Source organism: Quercus robur, chromosome 2 (genome assembly GCF_932294415.1).
Source record: "Quercus robur chromosome 2, dhQueRobu3.1, whole genome shotgun sequence".
NCBI lineage: Eukaryota > Viridiplantae > Streptophyta > Magnoliopsida > Fagales > Fagaceae > Quercus > Quercus robur.
The window spans coordinates 19,339,371-19,365,818 of record NC_065535.1 but is presented as its reverse complement, the minus strand read 5'-3'; the positions used below and the strand labels follow the sequence as shown (position 1 = coordinate 19,365,818).

Here is a 26,448-nt window from a genome sequence, read left to right as displayed (position 1 = left end):
ATTTAGGTGGGATTGATGTAAGGGTAGTGAGTGAGATAGTGTGAAGATTGCTCAAGAGTGTGCAAGAAAACAGAGTGTCGCGGCTGGGACTCGCGGGTGGACTCGCGGCTTCAACCCGCCAGAAGATGCACACGTGCCAAGCATGCTGGAAGATGAACAGTCATGCTAGCTGGAGCACTACAGGACAAAACAGGACAACTGGCCATACGGTTAACTCGCGACTTAGTCAAGTCGCGAGGTCAAGCCGCGAGCCACCCCTGTTTTGGAAAAACCTGACGTTTCGCATTCCACTCCACTTCAGTATAAATACCCTTTTAACCCACGATTGAAAGAGAGCTTCCAGAGAGAATTTTGAGAGAGAAACCCTAAAGAAAAACCAGATTGTTTCACCCACAATCTCTACCTTAGAGTCTCATCAAATTCCCTCACTCTCTTCCTCTCCATTGTCAAATCCTTGAGAGGCCATTATACCAAACCTGGTTCTCACCAATATCATCTCTGTGAGACAGACGTTTGGAGTTCTGGGAAGCAGTTAGGAAGGAGCCAATATTCATTGGTTGATGCTACGGTGTAGTAGCGGAATCCGGAAAGCTAGAAAAGAAAAAGGTTCGGCGCAACCTCGTTGGAGCAAGAAGCTTGAAGGGCTTAGGTGCATTGGGTAGATTAGGCTTGGAGGGTCTATTGCTGTCCTTGTATCCCAACTGTATTTTCTAGTGGATTGATTACCGCTTGGAGGGCGGCGGAGAGGTTTTTCGCCGAGGTCTTCGGTTTCCTCTTCGATAACATATCTGGTGTTATCGCTGTGTTTGCATCTTCCTTCCTCTCTATCTCTGCCTTTACATTATCTGCTGTGGTTTATTTTGTTGTGGCTTAGATAGTTGTTTAATCAATTCCATGTTATAGCATATGTTAAGTTTCCGCACACTAGTTGTTTAACATATTGCGTGTGTTGATTAAATTGGTTTTTGGGGGTCTAAACGTTCAAAAGTGTATTTGTACACGGTTTTTGAACTTTCACACTTTATCAAGCTTCTTGGAGGAAACCCGCTTTACTTTAGCATTAGCTTGAATCACCTCAAGCTTAAGGAATTTGATCTTTGAATAGGCTTCAGTTAACTCTTCGTTCAACGTCTCAACTTCACACTTAGTCTCCTTGTATCGCACCAGAAGACTTTTATAATCTTTCTTTGCTCTCATATCTCAAATCGTTATAACATGTAGACATTTATGCAATCTTGAGATATTTTTCACACATAACACGTAATATTCTTTGCTACTTTTGATACATGTGCAGGTACAATGTGATTTGGCCATCACAAGGAATACATATGTTAATGTATGCTCGCTAAATTGTCTTAACTTGTTTTTGAAATATAAAATTGGTTAGACTTGTTTAGTGTGTGTGTGTGTGTTTTGCATCTATGTGCTTAACATTTTTCTTGTTGAGAGATGATTTTGAGAGCTTAAAATGTTGTTTGGATCTTTGGTTGAGTAGCATGCTTGATTGCATTCATATCTATGTTTTTCTCTTCTTTAAAAAACTGTTTTTAAGCAATCTCGATAGCTTCTCGATAGATCTCGACAGATAAGCTATCTATCGAGACCCTTCAGCTACTTCTTATCACATTCTCGATAGCTAGTTCGATCCATCGAGAAAATTTATGTCTCCTCGATAGCTACCTCGATCCATCGAGCTTCAGTGCTGAGGAAACCTCTCGTTAGCTTCTCGATAGCTGTAAGGTTGAATTAATTCAACCATCTAATTGGCTTTATTCCGTGCCAAATTTGCTTGTAATTCAGCATTTAGTAACCCTATATTTAGGTGGGATTGTTGTAAGGTAGTGAGTGAGATAGAGTGAAGATTGCTCAAGAGTGTGCAAGAAAACAGAGTGTCGCGGCTGGGACTCGCGGGTGGACTCGCGGCTGCAAGTCGCCAGAAGCTGCACACGTGCCAAGCATGCTGGAAGATGAACAGTCATGCTAGCTGGAGCACTACAGGACAAAACAGGACAACTGGCCATACGGTTAACTCGCGACTGGATCTCGCGACTTGGTCAAGCCGCGAGGTCAAGCCGCGAGCCACCCCTGTTTTGGAAAAACCTGACGTTTCACATTCCTCTTCACTCAAGTATAAATACCCCTTTAACCCACGATTGAAAGAGAGCTTCCAGAGAGAATTTTGAAAGAGAAACCCTAAAGAAAAACAAGATTGTTTCACACACAATCCCTACCTTAGAGTCTCATCAAAATCCCTCACTCTCTTCCTCTCCATTGTCAAAACCTTGAGAGGCATTATACCAAACCTGGTTCTCACCATCATCATCTCTGTGAGACAGTCGTTTGGAGTTCTGGGAAGCAGTTAGGAAGGAGCCAATCTTCATTGGTTGATGCTACGGTGTAGTAGCGGAATCCGGGAAGCTAGAAAAGAAAAAGGTTCGGCGCAACCTCGTTGGAGCAAGAAGCTTGGAGGGCTTAGGTGCACTGGGTAGATTAGGCTTGGAGGGTCTATTGCTGTCCTTGTATCCCAACTGTATTTTCTAGTGGATTGATTACCGCTTGGAGGGCGGCGGAGAGGTTTTTCGCCGAGGTCTTCGGTTTCCTCTTCGATAACACATCGGGTGTTATCTTTGTGTTTGCATCTTCCTTCCTCTCTATCTCTGCCTTTACATTATCTGCTGTGGTTTATTTTGTTATGGCTTAGATAGTTGTTTAACCAATTTCATATTATAGCATATGTTAAGTTTCCGCACACTTGTTGTTTGACATATTGCTTGTGTTGGTTAAGTTAATTTTTGGGGGTCTAAACGTTCAAAAGTGTTTTGTACACGTTTTTGAACTTTCAATTGGTATCAGAGCAGGTACACTTGTTGTGGTTTAAATACCTAAGTGTGATCCTTGACCCCTTGTGTTTATTTGCCATGGATTGTGCTTTGTATGACTCTTTGCATGATTTGGTTGGTGATGAATGTAACATGCCACGTGTTTGTGAAAATGCCTCTATGAGTGTTAATCCTCATAAGTGTGATGACATGTTATTTGAATCTATGGGTGTTGTTGACAAACTCTTCAAGAAAAATGCTAAGAAGTTTCAAAAGAATTTGAGCAAGTTATTTTGTGAAAAGGATGATTTGATTGCTAAGCTCAATGAATCCAACAAATTGGTTGAGAAATATAAAAAACTTGCTGAAATTTCTCTTGAAAAGCTGAAAGAGTTTGAATGTTTGAATATGGACTTGGATGCTAAACTTGTTTTGTCTAACAAACTTGTTGATGATCTTAAATGTGAAAATGAATCTCTTAAGATGCATGCCAAGTGTTTGATTGCTGAACCTATTGTTAAAAAGGATGATAATGTTTGTTGCAATCATGTTGTGGTACCCGATTTTGTGCCTAGTGTGTGTTCTACCTTAAAGGACAAATCGGTGTACATTCCTCCACATAAAAGAAATCAAAAGGTGGAGAGAAAGGCTGTTAAGTCAAAGCCTTCGTTTAGGTCTCAACCTAAGGCTTTGGATGGATCTAAGTTTGTTCCAACTTGCCACCATTGTGGTGTGATTGGTCATATAAGACCTCAATGTCATAAGTTGAAGAGGGAACAAAACCATGTTGCTAGATCCATTCCCAAAAAGCCTAGTGGACCTAAACACATTATTTGTCACCATTGTGGTGCCTTTGGTCATCTAAGACCTCATTGCTCTAAGTTTCAAGCTCTTAAGAGAATCAAAAGAAAAGAGAAACTTGAGCTTTTTGGAAGTTGTGCTAAAAAGAGTAAACTGGATTTGAGTGAAAATAGCATGTTGTTAAAGAAAATGTTTAATGCTCTTAACTCCTTGACTATGTGCATCTCCGGTTCTCATTCTTCCAACCCTCGTCTCGCTTCTCTTGAGACACTCATTCCAAACAATCGTTCCGTTTGGATGAGGAAGGGTTCCTATGGTTGAGCTTTTGCTCTTTTGGTCCTTGATCTAATTCTTTCTATCTTCGTAGGACCCTTCATGCATTAAATGTCATATCTTCATGCATTTTGTGCATCTTGCATTTATTTGTATGCATTGTTTCGTTTTTGATCTTACTTTTATGTTTCTATTTTTGTGTGAGTAAAAATCCAAAACCACATAAAAAGTGAAAAATTCAAAAAGTTTGATCGTATATGTTTGAGCACATATCACATGTGAGTTTGGCCTTGTACCTTTGTACAAATGGCTTTGTGCATTTTCGAGCTTAGCTTGTTATTTTTGCACTTATATCTTTGTGGGAAAAATCTTGACATCTTTGTGTGATTGTTGTAAATCGATCTTCAAGCTTGTCATGAATGATTTGTCAATAGTCATGTTGGTTTTGATACATGCGTAGACTTGTGCTTATATCTCTTCCCACTCTTTTATCTTTATTGCTTAAAGAGCTCAATAAATGTAAATCTCAAAATGAAAAGAGATAATGAGCTGCAAAAGCCGTCGCACATACTAGTATTCGACTAGGAAAAAGGGAAAGCGACTTATATGAAAATGTATGATGCCCAAAAAGCCAAAGGCTTGTTCATCAAATTGAAATATCAAAAATTTCAGGCATCAATCTCAAAAATGAGATGTATTGCTCAAAATGAGTTGTATTGATTCAAAATGATCAAATGATATGAATTGTAAGAAGCCAAATGAAAAGCTTCAATCTTATGTAATCATTTTCTTGTGGGAGGTCATATATGTTCATTTCTATAATTGAGATAGACCACTTGACTTAGCACTAGTTGTGTATGACTTGATTGAATTGATCATTGAAGCTTCACTCTAGACTAAGGACTATTCCACATTTGATACACACACACAACACACATGCCTAATGTTCAATGAATGTCTCATTCATTTGTTAGATTGTACTTGTCTAAATGTGATGTGTGTGTGCTCAATCATATATGGTTCAATCCAAAAATATTTTTGATCATTTTATATGTTTTTGGAAGTGATTTTTATCACTTTTTGTGTTTATGTTTAGTGCTTACTTTGTTTTTCAATGTTTAAACATGTTCTGGTTTGAAAAACAAGTGTCAGATTTTTTGGCCACTCATTTTGGCTACTTGCGTGAGCTGCCAGCAAGCTGCCAGTTTTGGCTGGTCGGTTTGGCGGCTTGCAAGCCGCGAGTCTAAGCCGCGAGTTCAGACAGAGAGGTTTCGCGGCTCACTCGCGACTTGGCTCGCGACTCGCCAGTCGCGAGTCGCCCAGAATCAGCTTTTTAAAGAGCTTTTTCGTGGGAAACTTGTTTTAAACCTCTCCCATCCTCTCTAAAACCCCTCTTTCAATATTTTTACATCAAAACCCAACCAATTTGAATGGTTTTTCAATCCATTAACATCTCTAAGGTAATTATAAACTCTTTTCATTGATTTTGATCCTTAGATTATGTTTTTGGAGAGTTTTGTGCTCTTGGTTGGGATTTTCATCATAGGGGTTGGGAAAACTTATTTTTTGTCAATTTTCTTCATGGGATTGGTTTCTTTTGTTGATATGCATTGGATGTTGGCCCCTTGTGGCAGTAAGAACATGTATTAAGGGTGGATTTCATGTTGTTCATGCATTGTTTCACATTATTGTTCATAGTGTGCATGCTAGGTGTTTGATAAAATGTCTCTTAGGTATTTTCTCGCTTGTTTGGACTCCGATGAGTACCAAACTTTGGGGTTTCTCATGTTTCCTCATTAGGAACATGTTTGGTTCATTGGTTGTGTATTTAACACACCTTGCCCCACATGTGCATTTTTCATGCATTGGTCATGCATGCACTTAGCCACCTCTTGCACACACCTTTGCTACCCTTGTCATGCATTGGTCTTGACCTTGCTGTTTCATCCAAGCTTGTCATGTCTACCTTATGCTTTGTAGCATGTTACTTTGTCTTAGGTTTGAGCTTCATTTTCTCATTCATCGTGCACCCCTCATGCATCATTAGCATTATTCGTACCTTCATCTCTTGCCCTCGTTTCTTCTTGACCCTTTGTCTATTCCTGACAAAAAGGGGGAGAGTATACTCTAGAGTATATTCCGGAGTATATTGTCATTTCTATATGACTCTTGTGCACATCCTTAGGGGGAGAAATTCTATTTCTCATGCACATTTGTAGGGGGAGAGATATTCCATAGGGGAGATGCATATACCAAGGGGGAGAAGACATTGTGTTAACTAGAAAACCTTGTTCTGTTTGTTTTCTTGTTGGCTTTATGGTGCTTTGTGTTATGCTTTGGTGTTCTCATTGCATCATGTTTGTGCTTTGGACATGCATATATCCCTATGTTATTATACTTCATTGAATGCATGTTCAGATGATCATTTGCTTTGCTATGTGATCATTGTAGTCATTTCTATACTTGTCATTTATTACTTGCTTTACCTTGAGGGTCTAATGTGGTTTGTGCAAGTGTTTCAGGGTACAAGTATAAATATGTTCCAAGTGCATCACAGCTTCTCATCACTTTGAAGGGGAGAAACTTTAATCACTTTGAAGGGGAGAAACTTTATGCACTTTTAGTTTATATTGTTTAAGTTTTTATTCAATATAATGTGTTTGTACCCATGTGCTTTTGTAAGCTTTTAGGGTTAATGTTTTATGCATAGTTTGTAGGCTTTATGGTATGTACCTTGCTTAAGTGCAGCCTTTATGCTATGTTGAAATCAGTACTTTAATCTAAATGTTCTGCATTTTGGTTTATGTACTGTCACTCTTGTGCCCTTGTAGGATTGTTCCTAGATGCATATGCCGTGTGTGCTATGCATTGGTTGAGTGTTGAACATACAAGTGTCTTGCCTTGTGCTTGTTAACTTGTATGTCTTTGTGTTCTTTCCAAGTGTGAATGAGCACTGTGATCACTACCTTGTGGTGTTCACTTGGTTGATCAAGCCATGGTTTGTTTATTAACTCCATCTTTGCTTGATCTCATATTGCCTGTTTCATATGCATTTATAATTTTCTGCTTACAATGATCATGGTGTATTGTTGTGTTTCAGGAGTTTATGTTCATATGATTCAAGTGCTTCACAGCTTCTAGAGTTAGGTGTGAGTGAGTTTTGTTCAACTGTTCCCAACTCACATGTTAAGTCTAGAGTCTGTTTTAGGGTTTTGTCACGGAATAGCCAAAGGGGGAGATTGTAAGGTTGAATTAATTCAACCATCTAATTGGCTTTATTCCGTACCAAATTTGCTTGTAATTCAGCATTTAGTAACCCTGTATTTAGGTGGGATTGTTGTAAGGGTAGTGAGTGAGATAGAGTGAAGATTGCTCAAGAGTGTGCAAGAAAACAGAGTGTCGCGGCTGGGACTCGCGGGTGGACTCGCGGCTGCAAGTCGCCAGAAGCTGCACACGTGCCAAGCATGCTGGAAGATGAACAGTCATGCTAGCTGGAGCACTACAGGACAAAACAGGACAACTGGCCATACAGTTAACTCGCGACTGGATCTCGCGACTTGGTCAAGCCGCGAGGTCAAGCCGCGAGCCACCCCTGTTTTGGAAAAACCTGACGTTTCACATTCCTCTTCACTCAAGTATAAATACCCCTTTAACCCACGATTGAAAGAGAGCTTCCAGAGAGAATTTTGAAAGAGAAACCCTAAAGAAAAACAAGATTGTTTCACACACAATCCCTACCTTAGAGTCTCATCAAAATCCCTCACTCTCTTCCTCTCCATTGTCAAAACCTTGAGAGGCATTATACCAAACCTGGTTCTCACCATCATCATCTCTGTGAGACAGTCGTTTGGAGTTCTAGGAAGCAGTTAGGAAGGAGCCAATCTTCATTGGTTGATGCTACGGTGTAGTAGCGGAATCCGGGAAGCTAGAAAAGAAAAAGGTTCGGCGCAACCTCGTTGGAGCAAGAAGCTTGGAGGGCTTAGGTGCACTGGGTAGATTAGGCTTGGAGGGTCTATTGTTGTCCTTGTATCCCAACTGTATTTTCTAGTGGATTGATTACCGCTTGGAGGGTGGCGGAGAGGTTTTTCGCCGAGGTCTTCGGTTTCCTCTTCGATAACACATCGGGTGTTATCTTTGTATTTGCATCTTCCTTCCTCTCTATCTCTGCCTTTACATTATCTGCTGTGGTTTATTTTGTTATGGCTTAGATAGTTGTTTAACCAATTTCATATTATAGCATATGTTAAGTTTCCGCACACTTGTTGTTTGACATATTGCTTGTGTTGGTTAAGTTAATTTTTGGGGGTCTAAACGTTCAAAAGTGTTTTGTACACGTTTTTGAACTTTCAATAGCTAAAATATGCCTTTTTAAATCTTGATAGCTCTCAATTGATCGAGCTTTATGACTTTTCTATATAAAGGCGCCTCGTGATTTCTCACTCATTTCCTTCGATCTCTCTCAACAGTTTCTCTCTTCTTTCACTCCCAAACTCCTCAAACTCAAACCCCTCACATTCCTCACTTGATCTTCGGCCTAAATCAAGTGTTCTTCATCTAGTATGATACTTTCTCACTCATTAATCATGCATTTCATTCTTTTCTAACCTAAGTTTTGTTTTTTGAAGAATTTTTGGGGGTTTTTCAAAATTGATGAGATTTTGTAAAAATGTTTGGGTTGGGTGTTGCTCCAATGAGTTTAAAACTTCATGCATTGCATCACATGTGCATTATAACAATGTTTCATGCATTTTAGATGTGTGTTTACTTTGTTGCTATGTTGTGTGCTAGTAGGTTTGTTTTGGGCTGAGCCCATGATGCATTTAAATTTGCATGTCACATGTTCATGCATTTTCATGCATACGTACCTTACTGTTTTTATCTTTTAATATTAAAACTGTTTGGTGCTTTTCTGATTGTCTCTCTCTCTCTTTCTTACGTTAGTTGCATCATGGCACCTAAACGTAAATCCATTCCATCCCGGAACCCTCTTCGTTCCAGGGCATCTTCTTCTTCTTCTCCTTTTGACCCCACTCCATCTGATGTATGGTTCCGTGATGAGAAGGCCAAATCGGACTTCTTGGAGAACTTTTCACGATGAGGCATTCATTCGGAACACCAAGTCGTTCTGTCAAATTTTTCTGACACTGACCTACCTACTGTCATCTATAGTAGGGGTTGGGAGTCACTATGTGGCATCCCAGTCACGTGCCCTTCCGTGATCATACAGGAGTTCTACTCCAATATGCATGGATTTGATTATTCTATACCCCAGTTTGTCACTCATGTTCGAGGTATACGCATAGTAGTTACTCCGGATATTGTATCTGAGGTACTACACGTTCCCAAGGTAGCGCATCCTCACTACCTTGGCTGTGAGCATCTGAGGATAGTGTCCAAAGACGAATTCGTGTCTCTCTTTTGTGAGACACCATCATCTTGGGGTGAGCGTCAAAACACCCCTTGCTCGGCCTTTACAAAAGGTCCAAGATTTCTTAATAAGCTACTGACATTTATTCTTCATCCTTTGTCGCACTATAACATTATCACAGAGCCTCGTGCTCACATTTTGTTATCCCTTATTGAGGATCTTTCTATTGACTTCCCTTCTCACTTCATACTCTCCCTTATAGATGTCTATAAAAATATGAAGACCCGTGATAAGCTCATTTTTTCTTCGGCTATCACGCAGCTCCTTCACCACTTCTCTGTCTCCTATCCCGGGTCTCCCCACTTCACATTCATGTGTGCCATTGATGTAGCTACCACTTGACGGAGTGCAGCACAGCTTTGACCGAGGCAGCCCCGGACAGAGACGATAGCTCCCCCAGCTTCTACTACTCTATCCACCTCCATTCCTTCATCTTCAGTAGGTGGAGTGACACTTAAGGCCATCATAGCATAGCTTGTGTGCATGGATGCTTGCCTTGACACTCTCATTGATGAGTTGTGTTAGGTGAAAATTCGTGTTGGTCGTATCGCATGATGACAGGCTGTCATGGGTGGTTTCACTGTGGCTTCCTCTCCATCTCCATCGGCTTCTGATGATGAAAGTGACGATGGCTTCAGTAGTGATGACGCTGATAAGGATGATGATGCTGGCTCGCCTAGTGATGATGAAATGTCTACTTGATGTACTTACCACTTTGTCACTCATGACAAAGAGGGGGAGTAATTTTGAGATGAGAGTAATCATACTCATAGGGGGAGGGTTAGTATAGGAGATAGGGGGAGTGTGCAAGAGGGATGTAGTGAGGATTTTTGTATCTTTTCTTTTCTTTCTATTTTAGATACATTATTTCTCTTGTATATTGGTCTTGTGGCCATTTAACATACATTGTACTTATATTTGGTTTATATATATATTGATGTATGTTATTTCACCTATCTCTCCATGTGTTGTTTATTTTCTTCCTTTATACACATGTTTCATATTTATTGTATGCAATCTATTATTTCTATTTCACACTAAGATACCGTGATGAGTTTTGTTTAAAGTGTTTCAGAAATACAAGTTGTTAAAGTCTACTTGCCATAAACTCTCTTCTTGCAAAGTTTTTCAAGAGTTTGTGTTAGGATAGATTTTATTGTATTCAACAAGTGAATATAAGTTGAGTGATTTATGACTTCTCTCATATTTTCATTTGTTTGTTGTGGTTTTCTCACGGATTGCCAAAAGGGGAGATTGTTAAGACATATGTGATTTAATGTTAGGAACATATGTCACTATTTTATATAATTGGCTAATCCTTTGACAAAACGCACTTTACTTGTAATTAGGTAGAAATAGGATATGTTTAATACTTCAAGGAACAAGGTTTCAAGTTCAAGTGTTAAAGCCATGCAAGTCTGTCCAAGAATCAAGTGAGAAAGTGCTGGATTTTAATTCTCGACAGCTAGCATCTATCGAGGTTTAAAAGTTGTTGAAACCCGTGGCTCAACAGCTAGCTCGATAGATGACTAACTATCGAGGTTTATGAAACTTAGTTTTTCAGAGTTGATTTTCATCCAATCCGTGAGTATCTGTTTAGGCTTTCTTTTCTCACAACCCTAAACATCTATAAGGATTGTTTTAAGGGCCGTCACAACTGATGTAACTCAATGCAAAAGTTTTTTACAAGCATATTGTGAATCGGAAACATATGCCCTAGTTCATCTTTTTCTTGAAGAAGTTGCTGTGTTTGTACACCGTAGGGTTTTGTGACCAAGGAGCTTCTTGATCTTCATCGTGTGATGAACTGAAGAACTTTGTAGCCAACATTCTTCTCAAGTTGGTGATTAAGTCGCGTACTGGGATCCGTGCATCTATTGATTAGTCACGTACTGGGAGCCGTGCATTGAAAAGGAGAGATTGTCACTACAGAACAAGTTCAATTGGATATTAGGGTAAGCGTTCAACTATAGGTTAGTATAAGGTACTGGGATTCCTTTACTTGTAACCAATTATTTTGATAATAGTGGATTCTCAGGAGTGGTGACCTTAAAATCACTCGATGGGGTTTTTGCTGTGCAGGTTTTCCCTATTCGTAAACAAATCACCATGTCATTTAATTTCTACTGCACTTTCGTTAATTGGTGATTTGTTTGTACTACCACGCATTTTGCATGTTAATTTAATTAATTAATAAACTTGGCTAATTAATCAATTAATTCATTACAATGGGTCAGTACATTCTTGTCCTATCATAATTCAAGCTAGAACTAACGCAAAAATAATTTAAAATGTAAAAAATAAACAACCGGCCAAATTACCTATCAGAAGCATGCTAATGGAAGCCTAACTCAAAACCAAAACTAACTATAACTAAATATAAACCAATCCAACCAAGAAATTCAAACCTAAATCATATTCAATCCCCAAATTTGAAAACGAAAAGAAAAAATAAATAAAAAAAAACAATAACTTTACCGATTACAGTATACGCTTATCTCTGTATGCCTTATGGACTCTATTTGGTGTGTGCTATTCCAGCAAGAAAAGCCTAAAATAAGACTGAAGAAGGAAAATAAATGTTAGAAACGGAAATACCCAATGATTTCAATCTTACACTTATTAAATCTCAATGATTTAGTGATTTCTGTAATCTTAAAAAAAAAATGCAAATATCTAAAATTGAGGAAACAAATATTTTGATAGAAAACCCAAAAACACACCCCAAAAAAAAAAAAAAAAAATTAGAGTTTTGAGATGCATACGAAACAACCTTTCACAATTTAATTGGCAACGTGGATTAAAAATTCTAGAATAAAACAAAAGACCGATCAGTAATTTTATCAAACAAATTGCATATAAAGTTGTTTGCCTAATACATTTAGATTTTAAATAATCCAAGGTGAATTTTGACTTTTATCCACAATAAATCAAGGGAAAAATCCCTAATGTTACCACCAAAAAAAAAATAGAGGGATAATTTGAAACCAAAGCATCCAAAGAAAGAGAATCAACCCATCTATTTTTTTTTTTTTTTCAAAAGGGGTAAAAGAAGAAGCCTAGAAATTTAAGTAAGGGGAACTACAGGTTTTGAATTCAAAAACATAGAAGACTTGATCACCAACTTGAGAAGGATGTTGGCTGCAAAATTCTTCAGTTCATCACATGATGAAGATCATGAAGCTCCTTGGTCACAAAACCCTATGGTGTACAAACACAGCAGCTTCTTCAAGAAAAAAATGAATTATGGCAAATTCTGTCTCCGGTCACAATTTGCATGAATAAGACTTTGCCTCACACTTGTGCAACTTGTGTCACCTTTGACGGCCTTTAAAATAATCCTTATATATGTTTAGGGTTGTGAGAAAAGAAGACCTAAACACATACAGATTAGATGAAAAACAGTTCTAAAAAACTGAGTTTCATAAACCTCGATAGATAGCCATCTATCGAGCTAGCTATCGAGCCACGGGCTACAGCAGCTTTTGAACCTCGATAGATTCTAGCTGTCGAGCTTTAAAATTCAGCACTTTCTTACTAGTTTCTTGGACAAACTTGCATGGCTTTAACACTTGAACTTGAAACTTTATTCCTTGAAATATTAAACACATCCTAAATCTACCCAATTACAAGTAAAATGCGTTTTGTCAAAGAATTAGCCAATTACATAAAATATTGACATATATTCCTAACATCAAATCACATATGTCCTAACATTTTGTAACAAAAAATTTGTTTATTGCTTTTTTGTAACTATAGGGCACTTGCATCTCATAAACAGTTAAAAGAGTGGTTAAACTTTACATATGTTGCAGCCTGTAAATAGCAATGAAGCATAAATTTTAGTTTCTGCCTATTAGTGGAACTTTCATTCATATTTCCCACACACACCCTCAAACTTCCAACCCTTGGCTTCACATTTTCATCATTTTTTTTTTTTTTTTGCTCTTTTCTTTTTTCGATCTTATAAAATTTGGGGAATTTAAAACATGATAATTTACTGTTTGTCAGATTGGAGACAATAAGGGTTTTTATTTTAATTTTTTCATCAGACTTTCAATTCTATGTATTTTCTTAAATGTCTTTCAATTACCTCATTTTAGTGGGCAAGAAAACGAGTACAAACTACATTTAACGCTTACCATAAAAATGATTTTTTTTTTCTTAAGCTCATAGTGCAAGTTACAATAATATATATATACCCAAATGAATTCTCCAACTGACATGGGCTGAATTCTCTTTTAGATTGTAGATTGATACTAAAATTGTTGAACTCATTTAATTCTCCTTTGTAGTACATCACTACCACAAATGATTTACAATTTCTTTATTTTTATTATTATTAATTTTTTTAATGGTAGTAGGTAGATGCCTTACAATTGGTAAACAGCTAAACATACATATACATTAGCCTTATCAATTTTAGTATCTTCTACTTGGGCTTTTACCAAATTTTTCTTTTTTTTACTCTTTGATCTTCCATGGAAATTTGGCAACACCTTATTAAAAAATAAGAAAAATATGACTACATTCTAATAGATATTTTCCTCTTTTTTTTATTTATTGGACTTTGTTTTATAAGTAAAATTTTGATTTAGAAATTTTGATTAGACATGTATAAAGGAAAAAGAAATGACAAGAGCTATCTAACACTCATTCATGTGATCTAGATTTTAGATGGTAGAACTAATTTCACATTTGCATGTGATCTCCATTTTGAATCAATTTAACATTACCATTTTGTTCTGAATCTTCTGATATGTCCAGGTATGCAAAAAGATCATCAATGGCTTGGTTGCTTACAACATTAGACCCATAAAGACTTTTAAAAGAGAAAGCATGAAGTCCATAAACAAAGGGTTAAACTATTTGAATTTCGGTTTATTTTAAGATTTTAAATGTTATTTTGAGCTATGAATCTAAATTTTTATGATGTTATGAAGAAAGGTATTGGTTTTTCTTTTGATGTAAGTTTAATTTTTTTTGGTTATTTAAAATTGTGTTAATATATATTATTATGATGAAGTATTATTTACTTTTGATGATGTTATATAAAAAAGAAAAGTACTTTTGATGATGCTATAAACAAAGAACCAACATAATTATAAAAATCTCATGCATTTGCACGGGTTATAAGCTAGTGTAGTTAATGTGAGTGCCTCTAACCTTGGGATAGGGAGATTTATTTTTTTGTTTCAAATTTTGCACACCAAAATGATCCTGATTGTGGTTTGACCTTCCTTCCACAAAGCACGCATGAAATGCAATACCAACCTATCATTGTATCAATGTTGGTTATTGTTGCAATACAGTAGCAATTCACATCTTGCAATGAAATTTGAAGTTAATATTTATTTTTATTTTTAATGTAAATGATAAGTATGATGTATTATTATTATTTTTCATGTAAATGATGAATATAATTTGAAATGATTAACAAACTTGTTTCATAGTACCACATTCAATGCATTTGATCTCTGTTATTGTCTTCATATTGTTTAAAGATAAATCCTCATATGAAAATTGTTTTGCAAGTATTTTTGGTATTTCTTGTATAGGATAATATTTTAAAGAAAATATTATGTAAATTGTATTTGTGAGACAGTATATGCTATTTGTCAAACTTTTTTTATTATCAATAATTTTAAAAATATGCACTTGTCAGTTATTTCAACAACCTCAGGAATCTCAAGATTTATTTATATTTTTGTTGCACTGGTCGATGACAAAGAGAATTTGCCTACATAAATTGCATAGAACAATTTTTCATGAGGAAGACATGTTTTCATGAAAATGAAATTTTTTAGAAGTGGGTAAGAGTTTTGGCCTTGATCTAGAAGTGGGACCTAGGCCATTATATGTAAGGTAATAACTGGGCTTGAGATTTTCATAAGGTTTGATCTATTTTTAAAATGTAGTTCATTTTGTAAAGAATAACATTTGTTCTTATTGTCAAGAGTGACCCATATTTTAAATAACTGTAAAAATAAGATACTATGATCTATTCGGTAAGAGTTAAAAAACTTATGCACTCTCACATGAGGTCTCTGCTTGAGGTAGGATAATTTGTCGTTACGGAGGAAATGACAAAATTTAACTCCTTTCGCATATCAACTCAAATAGACTTTTTGAGGTAAGATAATTTATCCTACCTGATTTCTATTCAATGACCCTAATTGGATTTTCTTCATTTCACTTGAAATGAATTGAAATGGAAATAGCCAATTTTAATTAAGGTTCTGTTTTAAAGTTTAACAGTGTACAAAATATCACGTCATTTAAACTTTAAAAAAAAATTACGTGAATTGAATATTCCTTTTAAATTAATAATATTTAATTTAAATCATAAAATAGATCTAGATAAAATGGAGAGAATCTTAACATTGAATAACTGTACTTGCACCAACAAATGAAGATGTTAGGGAAATATTTTATTTAATTGGCTAATCTTTTGACAAAATGCATTTTACTTGCAATTGGGTAGATCTAAGATGGGTTTAGTACTTCAAGAAACAAGTGTTCAAGTTAAGTATTGAAGTCATGCAAGTCTAACCAAGGAACAAGTGAAGGAAGTGATGTTCATTAAAGCTCGACAGAAGTCTCAACCGAATCCTTTCTATCAAGATTTAATGTTGAAGCTCGACACAAGCTGTATCTATTGAGAATTACGAAATTAGATTTTTCAAATCTAATTACACGCATATTCCTATGTATTTGTGTAGGGTTTCTTTTCTCTCAACCCTAGACATATATTAGGATTATATTAAAGGCCATCATGCATGCATTGTGTGACTAGAGGCAAAAATTGCTTTAGTTCATCATTCTCTCTGAAGAAACTACTGCGTCTTTACGCCAAGGGTTTTATAACGAAGGAGCTTCCTGATCTTCATTGTTGATGAACTAAAGAACTTTGCAGCCAATAATCTTCTTCAAGTTGGTGAATTAGTTACGTACTGGGATCTGTGCATCATTAGTTAGTCACATACTGGGATTCGTGCATTTGAAAGGAGAGATTGTCACTACAATACAAGTCCAATTGGGTATTGGGGTAAAGGTTCAACTGTAAGTTGGTCTTTCGGGATAGACCAAAGGGTTTGATAAGATTCCTTATACTTGTAACCGCATGTGATTGATAATAGTGGATTCTCAGGAGTGGTGACCTTAAATTCACCCGGAGGGGTTTTACCTCGATGGTTTTCCCCATTCGTAAACAAATCACCTGTGTCGAATTTATTTTCCATTGCATTTAGTTATTTGGTGATTTGTTTGTGCTACCACGTTATTGCATGTAATTCGACTAATTAATTAACTTGGGTAATTAATTAATTTGCAAGGGGTCAATTCATTTTAACCCAACAGAAGAGGTATGGGCTACCAAGCTTTTAAAATTACTCATTTGTTTTCTTATTAAATTATATGTATTTAAGGCCTAAATATGTCTCCAAGAGCCTTGAAATTCAATTGATTTGCAAATTTTGGTATTTCTAAGAGAGATACCCGAGGTTCAAACTCCTCCAGCCCAAACTATTAATGTACAAAAAAGAAGACCTAAAAATGTCACTCTAGTTATTTTAACTTTCTCATGCCACATGAACGCTAATTTTTTTTTCCTAGTAATATCTTGGATTGATCATGAAAGCAAGTTAAACTCTTTTTTTTCTAATAATGCTACAGATACAATAATTATGCTCACAAATTTTTTTTACCATTTGCTATGATAGTTCACAGTGATTTGTTAATGATTTTCTATGGTTTTAAAAACCGGTATCATCAAAGAACTGGTTTTGGTCTCGATTCTCGGTTTTATTCAGTTTTGGGACTTTTACCAAACCGAATTGGTGCCTAGTTGAACCAATTGAATCGACTAGTCCAATCCAGTTTTTAAAACTATGAATTTTCACATTGACCCACCACTGACATCATTTTCTATAATTTACAACTTGCAGCTTCAGTAGTTTTGTATAACAAATTATAAAGGGAGGATTTACATCAATTTTTATTTTCCCCTAAAAGAAAGGAGATGTTAGAGTTTCAGTGGATGGGTGTAAAATGAACTTGGTTTTCTTTGTCAATCATGAATATAACATCATTTCTATTGTGAGGACACATGTTCATTAGTGGCTCTCATAAGTAGAACAAAAAAAACTCTCACGTTAGCTCTACCCATAGTTGAGTATACGCTTTATAGTAGTGAATGAAGTGATTGTGCACATCCATAGTTGCACTAAAAGTAGTTCGTACACACCTTAAACTAAGCGCTACGATAATCCGAGCAATTGATGGAATCAAAAGAAAGTATTCCATGAGATCAATTTGACAATAGAAATTGGACCTACCATAGCGAAAATCCAACTAAAGAAGATGAAAATCTGGGTCTCTAGTTTACAAATGAAGTAAATAACCCTTGCAAGCAATAATATTACAGTGGTATACATGACATACAAACTTTAAATTATGGGCAAAACTTAGATATAGTACCTTAGGTACAATACATTAGATACCCCTATTAAAATTAAAACACCTATCCACTTACTTAACAGTAAAAATGCCGTTTTCTTCTCCATTTATTTCTTTTCCTTCTTTTATTTTTCCCCTGTTTCAAACTATTTTGGGCATTCAAAATTTTCTCAAGAAATCAAGATTTTCTATCCAAACAAACACTAAAAGAATTACAAATCAAATTAAAAACCCATTCTAAAACACACAAACAATTTCAACAGGGCACATATCAGAACCCACAGATCTACAAGCCCTCATTTCCCAAACCCAAATGAAATTCTCAAGCTTTCATAACCTAATCAGCAAATCAACCAAAGGATAAAACAAAAAGAGAGAGAGAATGGCGACCATCAGTGGTGGAGGCCCCTTTGACCTGTGCTGCCATGTATGGTGGCCGTACTCTTGAGGTTCCGGCATGGTTGAGCTTGAGATAGAATCAGGCTTAGGAGAAAGAAACCTGCGAGATTAGAGAGAGAAAGAGCTATCCTTATGTGGCTCGCAGTGGTTGTTGGCAGCAACTGAGGTTTGGCTACATGAAACTTGGCCACCACCACTCGATCTACTCCGCCACTGGCTTAATCTCCTCTTCATTCTCTCTCCCTCTATCTCTGATGAACACATCAATTTGTGGTTTATTGATATCTTGTTCGTTTGATTGTTGTTGTGTGAGAAGTACTTGATGTTCATAAACATTTTCTAATATTTTCTCCAGCTACCAGCAAAGGCTTCAGTTTAATGGAAGGGAAGAAGACGTTAGGAAAGTGAAAATTTCAATCAATTTAAGAGAGAGAGAGAGAGAGAAGAAAACAATTTTGGGGTTTTGGGGTTTTTTCGTGGGAAGTCATAATCTGAAACAGGGAAAAATAAAGGCCAAAAATAAAAGAAGGAAAAGAAATAAACGGAAAAGAAAACGGCATTTTCACTGTTAAGTAAGTGGACAGGTGTTTTAATTTTAAAAGGGGTACCTAAGGTACTGTATCTAAATTTTGCCCTTAATTTATTTACTATGCCAACGCAATTAACATCTTCATTGATTTTGAAAGCTCAATAGTGTGTAATACTATAGCTTGTTTAGACCACCAATTTTAAACTTACAACTAAATTACTTTTAACCTATTCAACTAAGTGCAGAATAAGAGTAATTAATGCGCAATTAACTTGGACTACTACCTAGTGCATATGCATATATAAACAACAAGTAAATATAAAGCACAAGTAGTAAGGGAAGAGAGATGCAAACACAAGATAACACCAAGACGTGTTATCAAAGAGGAAACCGAAGTACTCGGTGAAAAACCTCTCCACAGCCCTCCAAGCCGATATGATCCACTAGTGAATAAAGTTAGATTACAAGGATATCAAGAAGATCCTCCAAGCCTAATCTACCCATTGTACTTGAACCCTCCGAGTTCCAACTCTTAACGAACTTCACCGAGTTCTGCAATTAGCTCTAAATTGCATCCACTATAGAATGGCTTCTTCCAATGCTTCCCTCATGCACCAAAACACCAAAACAACTCTTAACACTCAAATTGGGTGAGGTATGTGTTTAGGTTAAAAACATTTCAAGGATTTGTAATTAGAGAGGTAGGAGTAGAGAAAAATTAAGAGAAATGTGTAGATGATTGTGGGTTTACAATCTCTAACTCTCAAGTGTATTTCTTAGGTTTGCTCTCTAAGATTCTCCTTACAATTTCGTGGGTAATGTGGACTTTTATAGTGTGGGTAAACAAATGAGTCAAGCACTCTAAAACAGGCTGGCAGTACATTGTGCGGGTCATCTCGCGAGTTGGCCTAGTCGCGAGATGTCTCCTAGCATTTGACTCTTCAGCTTCTAGCATATGCATCTCATATGGCTTTTCACAAGTTGTCCACTCGCAAGCCAATCACGAGCAAGTTGCGAGTTGTCTTTTCTTCACAGTTCTTCACCAAATTTCACACTGATAGGCCAAAAAAAACAAATTGATCCCTTGTGAAAAATTAACCAATTAATTTAGCCAAGTGAATTGATTAAGTTAATTAACATGCAAAGTGTGGTAGCACAAACAAATCACCAATTAAACTAAGTATGCAGCAGAAAATAAATTGACACGGTGATTTGATTACGAATGGGGAAAACCTATACGGCAAAAACCCCACCGGGTGATTTTAAGGTCACCACTCCCAAAATTCCACTATTATCACAACAAGCGGTTACAAGTAAAGGAATCGCAGTACTTTATACCAACCTACAATTGAACCCTTACCCCATTACCCAATTGGACTTGTTCTATAGTGACAATTTCTCCTTTCGATGCACGGCTCCCAATACGTGACTAACCAATTACACGGATCCCAGTACGCGACTTCAATCACCAACTAGAGAAGGTTGTTGGCTGCAAAGTTCTTCAGTTCATCCCAACGATGAAGATCAAGAAGATGCTTGGTCACAAAACCCTACGGTGTACAAACACAACAACTTCTTCACAAGAATGATGAACTAGGGCAAAACTGTGTCTCCGATCACAAATTGCTTGAACAAACTTTACTCAACACTTATGCAATTTGTGTACTCTTTGACGGCCCTTAAAATAATCCTTTTATATGTCTAGGGTTATGAGAAAAGAAAGCCCAAATACATAATCATGGATTAGAGTCAAACAGAACTGAAATTCTGTTTTTCATAAACCTCAACAGATACCCTATCTGTCGAGCTGCTGTCCAACCATGGGGCTGGAACAGCTTCTTAAGCTCGATAGATGGCTAGCTATCGAGCTAGTTGTCGAGCTTTAATGACAGGCACTTCTTCAGCTTGTTTCTTGGACAGACTTGCATGTCTTCAACACTTGATCTTGAAACACAGTTTCTTGAAGCATTAAACACATCCTAGATCTACCCAAATACAAGTAAAGTGTGTTTTGTCAAAAGATTACCCAATTACATAAAATAGTGACATATGTTCCTAACGAGTGAATCACATATGTCCTAACACACACACTTAACCCTTACATTAAATCCCATAAATATACAGGGAAATGATTTACTAAATATGAAAGCTTGGATTTGTGCTAAAACATAAGAACTTGTTCAGACCCCAATAAAAAATTACGGCTAGATTGATTTTACTCTAACTTAGACTAAGTGCGAAACAAGAGTAAATAAGCTCAATGAATCGATAACACTACCCTAAGTCATATTCATCCATCATCAACAACAAAATGAAAGCTTAAAGAGTAGGGAAGAGAGATGCGAACACAAGATAATACCGAGACATGTTATCGAAGAGAAAACCGAAGAACTCGGCGAAAAACCTCTCCGCGACCCTTCAAGTTGAAATCGACCCACTAGAGAATAAAGTTGAAGTACACGAATAACAAAAGACTCTCCAAGCCCAGTCTACCCCATGTACTTGAACCCTCCAAGCTCCTACTACCAATGGACTTCTCGGAGTCTTGTCTTCTCTAGCTTTCTAGATCCCGCTTTCATCCGCCAATGAATGGCTCCTTCCAGTGCTTCCCAGCAGCACCAAAATCTCACTTAGCACTCAGAATGGGTGTAGTAAGTGTTTGGGCTAGCAACCTCTCAAAGATCTAGAGATGAAGAGGTAGGAGTTAAGGAAAACCACAAGGAAATGTGTAGATGATTGTGGATATAACAATCTCTAACTCTCGAGTGTATTTTCTAGGGTTTTCTCTTTGAAAAACACTCTTTACAATTTGTAGGTAATGAGGGTATATACAGTGTGGGAAAAAACTCGGTAAAGCAAAATACAACTTTTTGCCAAACAAAAACTTTCGCGGGTCCTTTGCGAGTTGGCTTTTCTCGCTAGACAGTCACGAAATTGACAGCTTGGCATGACTTTTCATCTTCTAGTCATGTGCTCCACATGTAGCTTTTTCGCGAGTTGCTACTTGCGAGATAATCGCGAAATCCACTTATTCAACTTTTGAAACTTGATTCTTCACCGATCTCTCACACTCATCTCTTACAGATAAACCCACATACATATCGGGAAAATGATTGAAGAAATTACAATCAAATTTGGTACGAAATTAAAGCCCACACAATATAGTTGGAAATCACAGCTTTACAAAATACAATCAAATTTGACACTGAATTAATGCCAACAAAACATAATTGAAAATTACAACATTACAAATTTTATCAACATATGGTTTATAAAGTGTATATTAAACCCAAAATCCGTAACAAAGTAACCCTTGTTATACAGAACTTGCAAACATGGTTTTATTTAGATACACGTGCGTAATTAAGTCACTAATATTAACCATTGCCAATCTATTTTGCTATGGCAATTAAAATTTCCACGGATCTTTATCAGTGGTTTAATATTACATGACTATTTGATCACAAAACCATTTCAGGTACAACCAGCAGGACCAAACCCAACTTTCCCTCCTGCAACATCATACACCACCTCCAACCTTCTTTGCTGCACATTCCCAAAAATCCCAATAGAATCATTATCACTGTTTCCAGCAAAAGCCAAACAAACCTGGGAGATTTTTTGAGCGAGAAGTATCCCCGACACATCCAAATCCACCTTCACATTACCACTAAACAAAAAGCTTATCTTTGGAATCGAAACTGTCTTGTATTTGCTAAGATCATAACATGTATCAAGCAACGAAAACCCACTTGTCAAAGGGTAACTCTTCATTTTAGCCTTAAACGCCGCCTTCAAGGCGCTATAAGCATCCTGCGGCAAACGTGTTATGACAGTCCCAGAATCGATAACGGTGCCTGCATTCGAAAAAACTGAGGTTGCAATCGATAACTTCTTTCCACCTACAGTGATCCCGAGTGTGTTGAGGCCGTAAAATGAGGTATTTTCAGTGAGTTTCGACAAGGGAGTGAATTTAATGGCACTTGAAGAACTAGCAGTTTTTCCAAACGTGAGGTGACCAGTAGCGCTAGAAGTTGAAGGAAGGCAATAAGAGAAGACACGGTTGTATTTTGTTGCGGTTTGTTGGATTAAGGAAAGTGGGTCGCGACCGAGACCAAGTAATCCTGCTGCACCACCAAAGAGACCTTGGTTTTTTTTGCCACAGCCGAATAAGAAATTTTTGAACACATCTGATGATGTTAAGGTTAGCTTCTCTTTGCCGAAAAATCCCGTAGAAAATGATTTATCGCCGTATTGTATGCTGTATACACATGTCGAGGAACTGCAACGTGGCGAGTATCCTACATTATCACAAATTCTTTTATAATAATTATTGTTATAATATTACTATTTTTTGTATGTTTCCTACATTATCACAAATTTTTTTATAATAATTATTGTTATAATAGTACTATTTTTGTGTATGTTTTAATAAGTATTACTGTTTACTCAAAAAAATATTATTATTCTTTTACATTCTTAATGTACACTTTTTTTTTATTATTATTATTCTATTTATATGGACCGCAGGTATAAAAAGTAGTATTAATTTATTATAGGACTTTCATTCACAAAAATACTTTCCAAATTTACACTTTTCAGTTTTCACTCTTGTTAGCTTTTGACCAAAAAGAAAAAAGAAAACTAGTAGCCTATTCTATGTTTAAGAAATTATTATACTTTATTTCTTAGAATAATATTTTAAAAGAAAATTATTAATTATTAATTAATTAATATGCAACATAATTTTCAAGTTTTCAAAATTTTAATTGTTAACTAGCTTCACACGCTCATGCGCGTACTCAAAAACTCTTCTATTTTTTTGTTAAATATAAATAATTTGATAGGAAGATAAATGTGAGGATGATTTTTTATTTTTTGTTTAACTTGTTTTTTTATTTTATAAAAAATAAAATAGTAAACGTATAATTGCTTTGAAAATGTTCAGTCTAAACAGAAGATGCCCTTTAAATAGTAGTATACATAATATAAATATTAAATAACAAAATATTTCTTAGAAAATGATAGTTAGCCTGTATGACTATGTTTAGATAAGACACCAATTAATTTTTTATGTAACATCGGATCAAATCCTAGATTTCTTATTCCACTGTAATTGTCGCTATGTCTATGGTTACCTACATCTAAAGGTCTCAAAATTATCAAATACCTGTGGCAGAAGAGAGTTGGGAGCACACAGATGAACTACACGAAATATTTGAATAAGTCGATGATTTAGATGGATCAAAGGTTGGTTCCTTTTGTTGGTAGCAAGATTTTGAGCAAGGTCGGCATTGAGTCCAAGTAATGTCGCTACCAGTATCAAATATGAGTGTTAAGTCCCTTTTTGGAGTGCCAAGGCCAATGGTCACAACGTAGTTGCCCGAGCCAATGGTGCTACCAGACTTGGCAGGGATGGTAGTGGCCTTTGGTGCACGTAAACCATTAAGACCCAGCGTTTTTGAGAGCCTGGCGTGAATTGAATTGACCCTGGATTGGTCTTGTTCGAGGATTTCAGTCATAGTGGGTGCTTTAATTTTGTCTTGGTTGAGTTGAGAGCATGGGCCATGTTTGTCTACCACTGTTAAGGATGCCCTTTTATTAGAACCTGCATTTTAATTCGACATCGATTAGAATTGTTTTGACATATAAACAAATTCATACAACTGTCGATTATTGTATGTTTTCACCAAACACAACTAAAATAAAATTGTTTATTCAGGAAAAGGTAACAATAAGTGGTTAACCAAAAGAATACATGCCAAATATCAATGAAATGGATTGACCAATTCACACGCTTATAGGATTTTTTTTTTTTTTTTTTTTTTTTTGGGTTATGAAGAAAAAGATAATAGGACGATTATTCAAGAACCCGTGACAGCCAAAAAAAATCCTAATTTGACCAAAAATTGTAGGGCCTATGATTTGTCAACACAAATTTTACTTACTTTTGTCCTTCCACCCATCTAGAAAAAATGAAATCTGAATAGGGCAGGCATAGTTATGTTCATTCCCATAGTGATTAGATGGGTCATCAAAGGATTCTTGCTAGCCATCAGGTCATTAGTTTCTAAGGCGAAATCTTTGAAGTGTGGAAAAGAATTCTTATCTTATGATTAAACCATTTATCATAATATTTGTCATAATTTAATGAAATTGTCAACTGTGAGAGTTGGACAGTTACTTTTACAAAAACTAATCGTTTTTCATTAAAAATAAAAATAAAAATAAAATAAAATAAAACTTTTGTTTTTTCAATTATTATTTGGAAAGGGAGATGGAGGGGTAAAAAGAGAAGGAGGAGAGTGACAGGTCGGACCTGTGGGAGATAGGGGAGATATTAAGGGCTAGTGGGCTAGAAGCCCATTGACTCAACAACGCATATATCTGTTAACTTCCCATGGCAACTCTCCTTGAGTGATATGCTTGACATAATCGGACTCATAAAAGTGAATGTGAAATAACGAGTGTGAAAAGGTGAACGTAAGAGTATAAAGCCCGGAATTAGATTAGGTCGAGTGCTCCCGTGCATTGTAACATTGAACCTATTGAAATTTTGACTATTATCAACCCTTGGCCCCTATTGCAATAGTCACATCCGCTTTGTAGGACCACCTACCAATCATAGCCTTTTATGACACACCATAAAATGCCATCTCAAAGCCGCCAAGTGATTATTAAATCATTACCTAGCTGTAGCAAAATATTTTGCCCTTTCCCAATTGCCCCATGAGAAGGATACCCCAGCACCTCTTGTAGTGTTTGCCTACTGAGCTTCTACTCTCACCAGCCCTCTTCTCCTATTTTTACCTTTAAAAAATATAAATAACAATCCCAAAACTTTATGGAAATAAATGTTAATCCTATTTACCAAATAACGTCCTCTAACATTTTGTGAAAGAAAAAGTTTTACTATTAGTATTGCTCATTGGCAATTTGTTTTTAAACCTACCCTCACTTCTTTTGCTAGAGTAGGTTTCTCCAACTTACAAGAATCTAATAAATTATAAATTATAAGACATTAAGACTGAAAAAAATAATAACTTATAAGAGTTGGAATGACTATAATAATAGTAGCATTACGAGAATCTAGAGAGAGAGAGAGAGAGAGAGAGAGAGAGAGAGAGATGAAAGTTGTATGAGAAACCTTTGGTAGAAGGGCTGCAAGTAGTTGACGGTATTAGAGAGTTGACATTAAGGGTATGCATATGAGTAAGATGTTCGCTTTCCAACTCTCTTGGTTGAAGGGCAAATCCCAGGTTGTCCAGAGTGCAAAGAAAAACAAGAACGCTAAAGAAGAGAAACCTAAGGAAGGAAGTGGTGGGAGTGGCCATTGTTTATACTAATATCCTTAGCTACTACGTTGCTATCTTACTAATATGTGCACTCTTAGTGTCATTCTTGACCTTAATATTTATAGGCTTATTGGTGATAGATGCAAATCAAAATCATGCAATAGATCACCAATTTTTCGGAGTCACCCACTTCAACATATACAAGCGTATTTAACTTTACTTGAGGACTTCTTTTTTTCTTTAATTTCTTTTTTTCCATAAACGGGATTAATGGATTATTGTTAACAGCAAATCTAGAAGTCCACAAGAAAAAATCAAACAAACCGTGAGCTACACGAACACAAACAGCAAGTAATTTTTTTATTTATGCTATTTGGCTACTTTATACAATTGTACTTGCAACGATAAATGGGGAGATAAGGGCCTCCAAGCTTTAAAATTATTGCT

At 36.3% G+C, this 26,448-nt stretch overlaps 2 protein-coding genes across 2 annotated transcripts in view; both read right to left on the bottom strand.

Moving 5' to 3' along the window:
* LOC126712786 (aspartyl protease family protein At5g10770-like) overlaps positions 1–26,076 on the bottom strand; it is a 47,078-nt gene extending 21,002 nt beyond the window's left edge. The window contains exon 1 of the mRNA XM_050412245.1: positions 26,012–26,076. Within this exon, the coding sequence (XP_050268202.1) occupies positions 26,012–26,040 (29 nt within the window). The 5' untranslated portion in view covers positions 26,041–26,076. The remainder of the gene's footprint in view (positions 1–26,011) is intronic.
* On the bottom strand, positions 21,892–26,080 carry LOC126712787 (aspartyl protease family protein At5g10770-like). The gene is made up of 3 exons (XM_050412246.1): positions 25,854–26,080; positions 23,877–24,314; positions 21,892–23,007 (listed from the first exon to the last, which is right to left on the bottom strand). Exons 1-3 carry the CDS (start codon positions 26,038–26,040, stop codon positions 22,181–22,183), a joined length of 1,452 nt encoding a protein of 483 aa, XP_050268203.1. The 5' UTR covers positions 26,041–26,080; the 3' UTR covers positions 21,892–22,180.
* Positions 26,081–26,448: the final 368 nt, after the last annotated feature.